General features: G+C 41.3%; 1 protein-coding gene across 1 annotated transcript in view; it reads right to left on the bottom strand.

Annotated features, from left to right (window-relative positions):
• Positions 1-2,946, bottom strand: part of ALDH1A2 (aldehyde dehydrogenase 1 family member A2) — a 52,164-nt gene extending 49,218 nt beyond the window's left edge. Inside the window, exon 1 of the mRNA XM_066558572.1 lies at positions 2,830-2,946. Within this exon, the coding sequence (XP_066414669.1) occupies positions 2,830-2,946 (117 nt within the window). The remainder of the gene's footprint in view (positions 1-2,829) is intronic.
• Positions 2,947-13,041: the final 10,095 nt, after the last annotated feature.

The following is a 13,041-nucleotide window of genomic DNA, read 5'->3' as shown; positions in this document are numbered from 1 at the left end:
CACATCCTGCTCACCAGTTCTTATTACACACATCTACAACACTTTATTTTTCACAGACTGTGCCAAGGCATTAAAAAACTGGGAAAAACATTTCTAATGACTGGTTTTTTTAAAGCAGCATAGGCTGACTTCCAATACTGAAGTCCCAATAGCTACTACTGCATATCTTACATAAAACCATAGCATTGTGGAATTTTCATCACTAAATCATGTTTTTCTGACCTACCCAAACATACATTGCCTCTGGGTGCTCTGTCAGGTGTATGGATGGGAAGGACTTCACATATAGTTTTCTGCTTATTTCAATAAACTTACCAAAGTAGTATTTCACAAGTTTTAATAATTCTGCTAAATAATTGAATAAATGAGAATTACACAGGCGATATTTGTTTCATCTATGTAGTTGGAACGAGTTTTCATAGAAACTCCAAGGGTAATGCAGTTATTAAAAGATTAATTAATAATTTTATTTTTCCCAGTACATATTACAAATCTTTAACAAAACTCACTTAGGGAATCCTGGAATTTTAACATGTTCTACCCTAAAGAGCCTATCTATTTACCAACTTTAGAATTACAGAAATAGAATGTAATTGGCAAAATATATTTAAATTTTTTTCACTAAGTTTAAATGTTCATAGATACTTCTATTTTTCATAAAGAATTAACTCCCAAATGGTTATGTTTTTACATTCATAGACACCTGTAATAAAGAGTTCAAGAATTCTGTGTCCTGGTCGTGTATTTAAAATTCCCAGCTAACACGCAGGAGAGAGACTGCTAGGAATGCTTACAGATGTCTGATTTTACAAGGTCTGGGGTTGTTGTTTTTTTTTTTCCCTCGCTAAAGTGCTTTAGTCTAACGTTATTTATTGTTTATGGAAGTTGTTTGTCATTTAGGACATGAAGTGACCACTCCCTCAAAAGAAAGAATCAAGTTACAATCCATTATTTCATTTTTTGATTGTTTTTCTTTGTAATAGGTGGGAAAGTGGATCCAGGATAAAAGTCCTGCCCAAGACAAAACTCCAAGCTGAAGACTCCAATTATCTATAAATCACTTGAATTTCCTGCAGAGAAAGAGAAAAAGGAGGAAAGTGCGAGACAGACAGAAAAACAGAGACAGAGGATATGCCAAGGGAAACATTTGATACCTGTCCTAAACCAAAATTTTCTCAAAAGCAACCAGAAGTTACCTGATATCCAAGCTTAGAAGAAACACATTGCTGTTATTTTTGGCTTAATATTGAAATGAAGTAACTTTCTTTTAATTGTTCCATTAGTATAAAATGTGTAACATTTTAGATCTGAGATGATGGAATTGTGTATTGATTTGTTAAAGGTCACTGTACTTTCTCACAGAAAGAAAGCTATGATTGCTGATGACTGCTGTCCTTTTCAAAGGTTTTTAGAAACAATTCTCCAGTTTTAGAACAGAGAAATGCAAGTACATTTTTGATGCAAACTGGCTGTGATACTACTCCCAAGTACTTCCCATGAAATCCTCCTGAAGCACAGCTCACACTGAAACCAGCAATGAACAGAATTCATGCCAAATACTCTTTGCACAGTATGATTGCTCCCGAGGTGTAGCACTACACAGCATCCAATAATTGCATTCCTTACTTATTTAACTATTTGAAAAGAATTTATGAGCAAGAAACTATATGCATTTTTAGATTTGCATACTGCAGTTTGCATTAAAATGCAATGAAATTTAAAATAGTTGACTTTCCTCTGACACATTCTTCTAGAACAAGAAATTGCTGTAACAAGTTAGAGGACAAATTAATTTTGGCACTCACTAAAAAAAAGAGAAAAGATGAAAAGCTTTTAAAGTGATGATATGGAAGAAAAAAAATTACACTACATCAGCCAAAATGAGTCTCCTATCAGCATTAAAGCTCCTGAAGTTGTATTTCCAGTAGATAAAAATGTTATCACCTTTTTCCAGTGCTGATGTGCTTATTTTCCTATTAAGTTACTTGGTAATTAGAAACAAAGTCTGACACGTTGTAATCTCTTTATACAATAGATCTGAAACCTCTCCAACAGAAATTAAAACATTCTTTAAAGATACTGAAGATGCAAAGATTAAAAATATAGAAACGAATTTTAAAATGCAAAATGCATTTACAAACAAATGACTGTTTTTAAAGCCCATTTTAATCAACAAAACCAATTTAGTCTCATAAGACACCACAGAAACCCAGCAGATTTTTCTACATTTCTACAGTGGGTTTGTTCTTAACCCTCTCTTTATGAAAATCGCTCTTTAAAGGTTTGTAGGAAAACATGCCCTCTCGCAATATTGTTCAAGGGTGTCTTCAAGAATCACGGAAGTTCGTGGAGACCTGTTCCAGTGCTGTAACAACCTGGTAGTATTAAGAGTCCTCCAGGAAATGTAAAAGAATCCCTTGGGTACACAGGGTAATTCAAGAAAGAAAACGTTTTTATTTTCTGATTGAGATACTCAAGCATGTATAGTAACGTCCTCTGAAGTACATCAAAAGCAACCAAAACATACCCGAGAACTACTGATTTTGCACTGAAAATAAACCCCAACGGCTCTGTAGAAAACAGTACATTTACAGAGAAGTGGCAAAGCCAGGTCCAATTTGCTTTCTATTATCCTGTGGTTTTTCAGATGATTACAGGGCTAAAAATCTTTTTCTTTTATTACAGATCCAAGGCAGTCTTTTAGCAGTTGTTTTTTTATATCTCTGCACTCATGTTGGGTAGGGCAGAATGAAACTGATTTTAAGCAAAATCCCTCCTTTGGAGAGAAAACCATGAATTTCTCTGCCAGAACAAACGAACACAACTTACCTTGGTGTATTTGATTTCAAGGTTGAGAGCGGGAGAAGGCAGCAGATGCAGAGATGCCATCAGAGCTGCAGGATCTGCCTTCACCTCCCCTGGCATCTCAATTTTACTGGAAGTCATAGTCTTGGGGGGGTTTTATAATACCACCGAGCCCCCCGCTCTGCCCTGATGCTGTGTTGTGTTTTGGGTTGGTCCCCCCCCTCCAAAGCCCAGCGCTGAAGATGTTGCTCTCCTCCTCTGTATATAGGCAGGTGTCAAGCCGGGTCTCTTCTTATTGGACATGGGGGCAGAGGCAGGGGGGCAGGTCCATCCTACCTAGGGCGAGAGCGGCACAGCCCCGCTCACTGCGGCGCAGCCTCCCCGGGCCCCCCCGGCCCCGCGCCCGGCCCGTCCCGACCGGGGGATTCCCGGCACCCCGTAGGAGCCCGGAGCTCCCTGGCGCGGCTCGCTGCCCGCCGCCCGAGGAGCGGACCCGGGGAACGGCCGCGGGGAGCGGAGTACCGGGACTGTCGTGCTCCCCCTCGGCTCCCCGGGGCCGGGCGGGGAGGCGCCGCGGCCGGGAGAGGCCAGTCCCGGCTCCGGCCCCGCCCGGGGCATCCCGCGGGGAGCCCCAGCTCGACACAGGCTGGGGATCCCCGGCCGCGGCGGGATAGCGGCGGAGGGGGAGACATCGGGCTGCACTGGAGAAGCCCTGCCGGGCCGAGGTGACCGGGACACGGTGCCCCGGACCGGCGGCTGCGCTCGGGCGCGGAGCCAACGGGGCAGGGCGGGCGACCCCTCGCGGGACCCGAGGAGGCGCGGAGAGGGCACGGGCAGGGCTCAGCCTGGGCGGCAGCGTGTCCGTGCCCGCTCCCCGTCCGGCCGCCGCCGCCCGCTGCTGTCCGGGGCCGCCCGCCCTGCGGCCGGCAGCTCCGTGCCTCACCTGGCGGCCGCGCGCCCGCCCTGCCCCGCTCCCCCCGCCCCGGGCGCTCCCCGAGCGTCCCCGCCAGCCCTGCCCGCAGCGCGGCCGCTGCTCCCCGGGCCGACCCCTCTTTTCCTTTGGCGGCGGAGCGGCTGCTCCCCGAGCCTCGGCGCTGCCGCCCCGCCGTGCCCCGGTGCCGAGCGGCCCCGCGCGGGCCCCACCTGCCGCCGCCACAGCGCCATCGCCGGCCGCCTGCTGCCCCCTGCCGGCCGCCGCAGAGCGCGCGGGGAGCGGCGCCTCACGGGCAGGGCAGGCCCGGCGCGGCCGCGCTTTTCCTGAAAGTTCTCTGCAAAAGAAGAGGCTTAAAGGGCAGAGTAATTTGTTCAACAAAAAGCCACCTGATGCCAGCTGTTAGTTTTGGGGGGCACTCTTAGCGGAGGCCGGGTCGTTCAAGAGAAGAGGCTGGGCAGTGCCGTACAGCCGGTAACTGGGAAGGCAGCGGCCAAATGGAGCCACATCCAAGAGCTGAGGGCATCAGACATTTATTGTCAATGCCCTACACGCTCCCTGGTCAAACTTTGTAGGCAGAAAACATAGAAAGCTCAGGCCGTTTTCATTACTTTCGGCAAAATCAGTGAAGTTCTGCTTACTGATGCAAACACTCCCAATGTTTTGAACCTGATCAGATGTCATGTTTTGAAGTTATCGCATACCAGATAGATGAACAAAGAAAGGACACCAAAGCTACAGCTGTCTAAAGTTGGCCAAACAAAGCAACAAGAAATACACCACACGACCTTTTCATTGATACAGTCAAAAATAAACAATGGGATCTGGCCATGTTTTGATTTTGTAACACTATTTGTTTGTTGATGCCCTTTATATCCCTCACTCCACATTTGACAAGTTTGCAGACAATTGAAAAGATTGTCCCAGCATTCTCTTGGTGTTTGTATAGGAGCATGGAACAAAGATTGCTTGTTCTATGACAGGCAGCACAAGGTAGAGAGTGCCAGTTAAGTAATTTCAGGGTTAACATGTATATTTCTGTAAATTTCCATCTCACTAATGAAGAAGACTGCAGATTTTGCTTTTTCTCATTTTCAGTCCTTTTTTTTTTTGACCTGACAGAGGAAATGGATTCATAATATTCTGCTGTAATGTGACATGCAGAGCTGTCAAACTGTGACACTTGGGATGAGTGAGACATTTAAACGTCAGAAATTCAATTTTTAATGGCACACTGGCAACACAGACCTAACACTTCATCACAAGGATGACACCTTCTAAAAGCCATTTTAAAATAAATCAGAGTGGGGATGTGCTCCTTCAAAAAAAAAAAAAAAAAAAAAAAAAGAATGCATTTAAACAAGTTTCAGGAATGAGGAAACTGTATGACAGTTTCATTATTAGATCAATAAAATTCAGGAGATTTTGGTGAGAAGGGATTCCAGTGTGTGTGGAGATGCAGCTCAAACCCACACAATCTGGAGCTGCTTAAGTGACCTTCATCCACTTCTTGCTGTACAAACCACATTCCTCTTACACCTCAAAGCAATTCAGTTTGCAAAAGCCCTCAAAGATCTTTAGCTCAAGGGCTTGTTGGCATTCCCAGATGGAGAATGGGACTGCACTTACCATTCCAGGGGCTCATGGTGTGCAGCCACCCTCAGAGATGCGGCACACGTGTCCTGTTGCTCTTCCAGACGGCGAGGCAATGACTGGAGTTCCTCTTCCACCACCTGGGAAGACACCAATGCCTCAGCCCTTGGTGCCAAGGTGGGCTCTCACCAAGGACAAGAGCAGCTCTGCCAAGCAGAGTGAGGAATGAGATCTTGGAGAGTTTGGGGACACTGATGGACCCAGCCTGGGGAGCTGCTTCCAGGCTTCAGCACCACACTGGTTATAACAGCAAATCGAGGCATGGCTTCAAAACATGCAAGCAAATGTTTAACATTTAATAAATAATTTACTCTGGAAGGGATTGCCTTGGACATTAGGACAATAACTCAGTAAAAACAATTAATATGGTAGGAAATTAATTAATTTGTGAGAGAAAAAATAAATTAAAAAAATAACAGAAACAATACTCAGGATTCAGTCCAATGGTCCCTAAATACCTCCAAACAACAGAAAACTACTTATTGCAGTGCTGTAGTTTCTAGTTTGGTTTTTTGGGGGTTTTTGTGTGTGTGTGTGGATGGTTTGGGGTTTTTTTTGGTAAATTTGCAAAACTAAATCAACTATCAATTAAGTCAGACTGGCTTATTTTCTCTCACATGACTGGGTTTTAATTAAAATTTTACTTAGACAGCAAATCAGAAAACAAATATGTTCTCTTTCAGATTGCAATGACAAAGTCTTCACACTTTGTAATGAAATGGTTGTCAATAAAATGAAGAACAACCAAGTGACTCTGTTTCTTGCTTCAGTCTTAGAATTTAAGCTAGTATACAGCCAACATCAAAATCATTCCTGGAGGGTTTTTTTTCTATTTGGAGCAATCTGAATGTATAATTTGAAGATAGACCTTTGTTACATATTGAAGCCTCAATTTTTCCACCCATCCCCAGCAGCTGGTATTATTTATAGATAAGGATATAGACCTGGCTTATAAAAACACCATCTGATGGGAACGGGACCCGTGGTGATCAGACAGGGTGCAAAAGACAAAGCTGCAATGTTGAAGACAATACAGATGTAATTAAGGCATTCCTGGGTTTCTCAGTCGGAGTACTGATACTTTTCTGCTCTATGTTACTGTGTACATGTTGTCTAAAAGAAATTATAAAGCTAGAGGATGAGGTGAAACTCTTTGTATCTCAAAACATCTTTTGGGCAGTTTAGCTGTGCCCAAGCACACATGGACACACCACTGAAATGGGCAGTGGACACAGCAACTCCAACAAGGCTCCAAAGCAAGAGCTCTTCATTCTCGCTACTTCTAATCAGAACATTTCTTATGCTCCTGAGTGAGCTCCAGAAAGCACTGTCACACACAGGAACTGAGTCACATCACTCCATCAGACACTTCCAATGATTCCTCTCAAGATCAACTGCAAAATCTACCCCAAAATTATTTCAATATGACCCATAAGTTCTTTTATATATAACTTTTTCTCTCAGCTGTTCCACTACCATTTAGCAAGGATATTCCTGGTTCCTCATACAAATTCAGTATTGATTGAGAGATCCCACTCCTCTGTACCCTTTGCCTCCTGCTTCAGTAAATCTCTCTTCCTGTTTTTTGTGTGCTTTATAAATTGCTTTTGGAAGAAAAGTAGAGATTGAATAAAAACTTCCCCTAAGTTATTTTTCAGCTCAGACTTCCACTTAGGAAATCTGAACTTCATCTTCTGATCTATACATTAAAGCTTCAACCTCAGGTGTTCTATTTTAATTGCCTGCTATTTTCATTACCGACCATGAGGGCAGCAAATGCTCTTCAGGAGATACTTGTATTTTAATTTATCTGCAAACATAAATCACACATTATAGCACTTTTTTCCTCTAGGTTAATTGAATCAATTCTCTAAATGTCTCTGAGCCTGACCATTGCAAAAGGCTCACTGGTTAAAATCCCTTTAAGAATTATGGCCCTTGAGCTGTGTGCAGGATGGGAGTAGTCCTTGCTCCAGACAAAGCTATATTATACACAGAAAGCAAAAAGATATTGTTATACACCTAAGCAATATGACCTGTGAAGCAACACCCACAATGCAGTGAGAAGCCTCTAAAATATTATTTCAGAATTTTTCATGTATCTCAGTGAATAAATTGTTTTAAAATTATAAATCTTATTAATAATTGAGCCTGGATATATCTTAAGTTATAAATAAACAGAATGAAATCTACTTTTACTTTCCTTATTTCTACATTACCTCTAACCCCAGAAAAAATGCTGGTATCAAGAACAACCATTTTATTACTGAATATTCACAAATGTCTAATGAAGAAAATTTGATTTAACACTTTTCTTACTAAAAATTAGTTAAATGGATAATTTTTAGTAAGAAAAGTCAAACTGATCAGCTTTTTTACCTGTCATATTGGCCCTTTTATATCCAATAGAACTGTTAAATGCTGGCAAAATTAACAATTGGTAAATTTACAAAATTTGCAAAAGGAAGAGGCCTAAAGGGCAGAATACTTTCTTCAAGCAACAGAAATCTACATACAGTTAGTAAATTTACCAGCTGTTGCTAAATTTAGTCCAAAACTGAAATGCAAATTTAAGGATTTAAGCAAGCTTCAATAATTCATAATTCAGTGAGAGAAACTAGAAAATGCTTGAAAAAGGTTAATGTTGGACTCACTTTATAAGTGGGTCAGTTTTAAAAATTAGCATTTTAGTTTAAGCCAGCAGCTGAAATGTCACCTGTCCCTCACTGGCCAGAGTGACCTCAGCAGTGCTGCAAAGAGCATGTGCCGGTAACTGTGAACTTATAGGGAACATGTTCTTGGCTGTAGGGATTTTATCCTGAATCTGAATATATAAAAAAACCTTTGTTTTGAAATTCTCTTCAATTTACCTGTTGAAATTTATTATTTGTAAAACACATCAAGCCTCAAATGGATTGACCTTCTGCTAATGTATATCACCTAATGAATGGATGCAATTAACTAAATCATATTGGAATATTGCACTTTCCAGCTCACATTCATCATCACTAAATGTGTGATCTAGTTTGCAAGTTTAAATTTTTTATTATTACCCTTTAAACTAAAGAAATAAGTCTTGTATTTAATTACCTGAACTTACATATTCAATTAATAGCTTCATTACCTTAATGAACATAGATACCATGCAGAAGTAACAAAAGATTGCTGCTGGGTCTGCTCCCAAGTACACCCTATAAAGGGTCAGCTATGAACCTCAGAACACCTTTTTTTTTTTTTTATTAAAAGGTCTTGATTGTGGAATTTCAAAGGAATTGGGCCTAGCAATCTAATATTCTTATACAGGGTCCCGAGATAAATATATCATCTATGTTCTAAATATTTAACACATAAAAGGAATCCCAGAAGCAAAACTTGTATCTCGAAAGACAGAGGATTTAAGCAATCAAATATGGATAATTCTGAATGAAAGGGCATTAAAAGAATGGAAACCAGGCAGACTGACAACTCACCTACTAAAGGATGAGGGATGAGTGGAACATGGAGTGAAACAAACAAATGCTCTCATTGTGGGAGAGAGGGGACAAAGCACTGGGAGCAGCAGCTCTTACAGAATATTCATCTCCAACAGAGGGCCAGATTGGGGCTGGATGGCTTCCGTGGAGGCCCAGGTAGAGTGGGAGACAGGTGAAAGTAGGTGGGTTGGTGAGTCAGGTACAGGAAACACTGTCCCTTTCCCAGTGGAAATTAACTTTTAGAACCATGAATCAACTCTCCTAGTTAGCCCCCTGTACTTGCCAAATGCACAACTTTGCTTTTGTGTGTCAGTAGAGTCAAATGTGTCATTATCTTTGGCTTTCATGCTACATTCCTTTTATCAGTTAGGTAGGCTCAGATCTCCTCCTCTTCACAACCCTACAAGTAGCCTTGTCTCAGAGCTGCTACAGGAAACCTGTGCCCTGTAGAATGATGAAAGGTTTTGATAACGTGTCCCATTCTGTGTTAAGAAAACACAGGATTCAGATCTCTGCAATATACTTGGATCCACTGGATATACTTTGAGGCTTTCTTCATGCTGCATTAATATATTTAGCAAGATGCCTTTTGTTTTTAATAGCAAAGCGATATAAGAAAAGGGAATATGTAGGAAAAAAGAGCATGGAATTGGCTTAAACAAGGCATCCTTCTGTACTAAATTGATCTATGCTTTAAAAGCAAAATTCTTTTTATACTACAACAGTCTTTCTCTGGATGCATTCAGAAAGTAAGGCTTGCCCATACCATCACCTACCAGCTAAGCTCCTCCTAGGGCTGAGAAGGCAGCACAGCCAGTGCAGCTGATAAGAGTGGTGCACGTTAGCATCTGTCCAGCATTGCCCTGACACTTCCACGGGGTGCCAGCACTGACAGCCCTGTCACAGGGCCCTCTGCAATGGAATGTTATCTGTGCCCCTCTGTGCCAGCACAGCTGCTGAGAGATTAAACTGGCTCAGAAACTCTCAGGCAGGACCTGTGTTACACAAACAACAAGCTTTGAAATTTACTATCATCAGTTCTACAACTATACATATCATATATGTGTGCAGTACCATCAGTTATGCACTGAGGCCTAATGGTGTGCCCAGCCAGTCAAGAACAAAGCAAAATCCTGGGTCCTGCTTTAGAGAAAGTCCAGTTTAGTTCTCCCTGAAATCAGTGTCAGCAACAGCAGACGTATACATGTCAGGCCTTAAAGATTATGAGCAAAAAGGCTGAAGTTCACAGATGTGGTAAGGGTTTGATCTCATATTCATGATACAGACAGAAATGTTTTATCTGGACACTGAGATCACAGAGAAGAAAGAACAAATTCTCAAGCAGTCCCCTTGTGTGCCATGCCCCTTCTCCAAGGTGGACTTAGCTAAACTTGAGCTGCCCATTGCAAATATTTCTCACCTTGAGCACTTTTTCACCAGGGACAGCAGAGACAGAGGGGTGATCAGGAAATAAAATAAATAAAGAAATAGAGGGTTTATGTACTAGAATGCTTAGAATGCTGAATTACAGTGTGTTCAGATCTTCCTCACCTGAATTTTTTCTTTGACTTCCCCAGCAGGAGAACCAATCTGTAAAACAGAGAATGCCCCTTATATACCATGCAGCAGGTTCTGTATGAAGATTGAGATATAAATTAGGCAAAGGTATTTGACCAGGGACCTGAATTAGAGGTACATAGTCAGAGTTAGTCTAATTCAACTAAAATCAGCAGACTTTAAAATAATTTGGCCCATATTATTACAATACAAAAAATATATGGTGTATTTACAACCTTGGTCTCTCCAGCTGTGTTGGTTTAGGTTTTATTACATCAGTAATAACAATTTATGTGATACTCTGAATAATGTGCTATTAAAAATTCAGTACACTATATATTGTTACCCGTGGGATTTAAACTGTGGGAGCTATGTGCATTATTCTCTACTTTGCTATTTCTATAGGAGTGAAGATTACTATAAAAATGGTTGGGTTATATACATCATGTGAATTCCTGCTCTGCTTAAATCCAGGTGAAGAGAAGAAATAGCTGAGCCAGACTGCCTCAGGGGTAAGGGTCCCAAGAGTCTTAGTCTTGCAATCTAAGGTTACACTGATCCCACACTGAAGCATGAAAATAATATCAATGTGCTTTTTGATGTCTTTAAAGGATGCCAGCAGATTTGTGAGGCATAACCTCCCCTAACAGAATCCATTTGATGCTTCTACAGAGCACCAGCTTTATCTGCGTGTCTATTGATTTTACTTTTTACAGCAGTTCATCTAATTTTCCTGGCACAAGAGCTACAAAACTGTCAGTGTGACTTCTATGATCACCTTTGAAGGACTCTCCTGAAGCACCAGCAGATCACTGGTATCTTTCCTATGGTCTGTTTTGCTGACATTAGGATCAGGATCAGCAGAAAACCAATCCACTGGCACTAGCACTTGAGAAGCTGAGCATTTTAACCCATCAGTGGAAATATTGCACAGCTCCAGCGATTAGTTACTGGTTAATTTATCAATTTCTCTTGAAGTGTTTCCTGATGACAATTTATTTTAGAACAGTTGCTCACACTCAGCCCACCAAATCTAGCAAGGCAAATAATTCTTTTAGCTGTGGACGTAGCCATGTTGAATGCTTCTTCTGTGCTTCCATCCTCCAAAGCTTTACTTAGAGTCTCACAGGACTCCTCTGGTAAAGGGATTTGAAAACATTTAGAATGTTACTTTCACATTCTTGGCAAAACCTTAACATTTTTTGTGACCTTTCTTGTGGTTCTACATTTAATATGTATGCTCCTTACTTACTTATATAACTTCCATTTTTGGAAGATGTCTTCCCTCAGATGACACAGTTTCAATATTTATGGGTGGCACTGCTGGTATCCTTATCATTCTGACTGGGAGCAGCAGCCAGGTGAGGGAGCAGAAGAAAACAGTAATCACAGTGCATTTTCTTTCCTTTCTTCAACCAGATGTTCCATTGCATACAACGAAAAGGCAGTAAAACAGAGTATTAATCAAATAGATAGTAATTAAAACCAAAGCTTTCATAGTGTTTATATTTACGTTTGTCTTTCTTAAAATACTACATACATAGTTTTTGGATTTGGCAAATGTCATAGAATCTCTTTCTGAGAAGAGAGATCCTTCTTAGAAAAGAAGAAGCTGAATTCAGATAAGAAAAGAAGATAAGAAAAGAAGAAACTGAATTCAAATGTTCTGAGCTGCCCCCTTTTCTCTTTGCAAAGTGAGGCAGTGCTTTTAAATTGCCACATACTGGAAGGATTTACCAAGGGAGCAGTCATCCCCTGTGTATTCTGTTCTTCAACACTTTCTTAGAGCACCTGCTGGAATCTCATTATAAGAGCTGAGGAGAACCTTTGGTCTAACTTAGCATCTTATTAATCTTCCTTAATATTAATCCTTCCTTTCTTAATAATGTTCTTATTAATCTTAGTTCTTATTAATGGAATTAAATCATATGATTTTATAAAGTATTGAAGAAAATCTGATAGGATCAAATGTGAAATAGATACTTTTGTGCCAGTCCTCCACCCAGCAAAGACAGAAAATTCATATAAGGAAGTCAACATGATCTGAATGAGTATGAATTTTTGTTTCTGACATGTAATTACCCCACTATTAGTTGAAAAATAGCATTAATGTCTTCATACCTGCTAGAAGACCAAACTCAGAGCTATCTACATACTACTAGGTCAGCAAGACTTGCATCTGCATAAGAGAAAGAATTGCTATGGACAAACAACTAAAAATTGCTTCCATAAACATGTTTCTTTATTTATTTATCATTTTCCTGAAAGAGAGGAAGCAGTTTATCTCATTCCTGCTGTAATGAATATCCTCCCAAGCATCCTCCCTCAGTTCTAATGTATACAGTATCCTGAAAGAATTCTCTCACAGACATAACAAACATACACTCTAGCCCGCTGTGATAATTATGGTCCTGAGTAATATGTTTGTTTCTCGGTGGTGTGGAGTAAATGCTTTCAAGCTGCCATTCACAGGCTATTTCCAGGGGCTCCCCAGAGGCGGCCCCAGAAAGCTGTTTGTGCCACAGGCAGGACCTGTGGAGCAGGACTGGAGCTGTCCTGCAGCAGTGTCACCGCCTCTGCACGGGTGTCCCCGGCTCAGGCAGCACCAGCTCGGATGCTGCC

The sequence above is a fragment of the Molothrus aeneus genome, chromosome 13 (assembly GCF_037042795.1).
Source record: "Molothrus aeneus isolate 106 chromosome 13, BPBGC_Maene_1.0, whole genome shotgun sequence".
NCBI lineage: Eukaryota > Metazoa > Chordata > Aves > Passeriformes > Icteridae > Molothrus > Molothrus aeneus.
The sequence above is the reverse complement of the archived record's forward strand: the minus strand, read 5'-3'. Positions and strand labels throughout refer to the sequence as shown.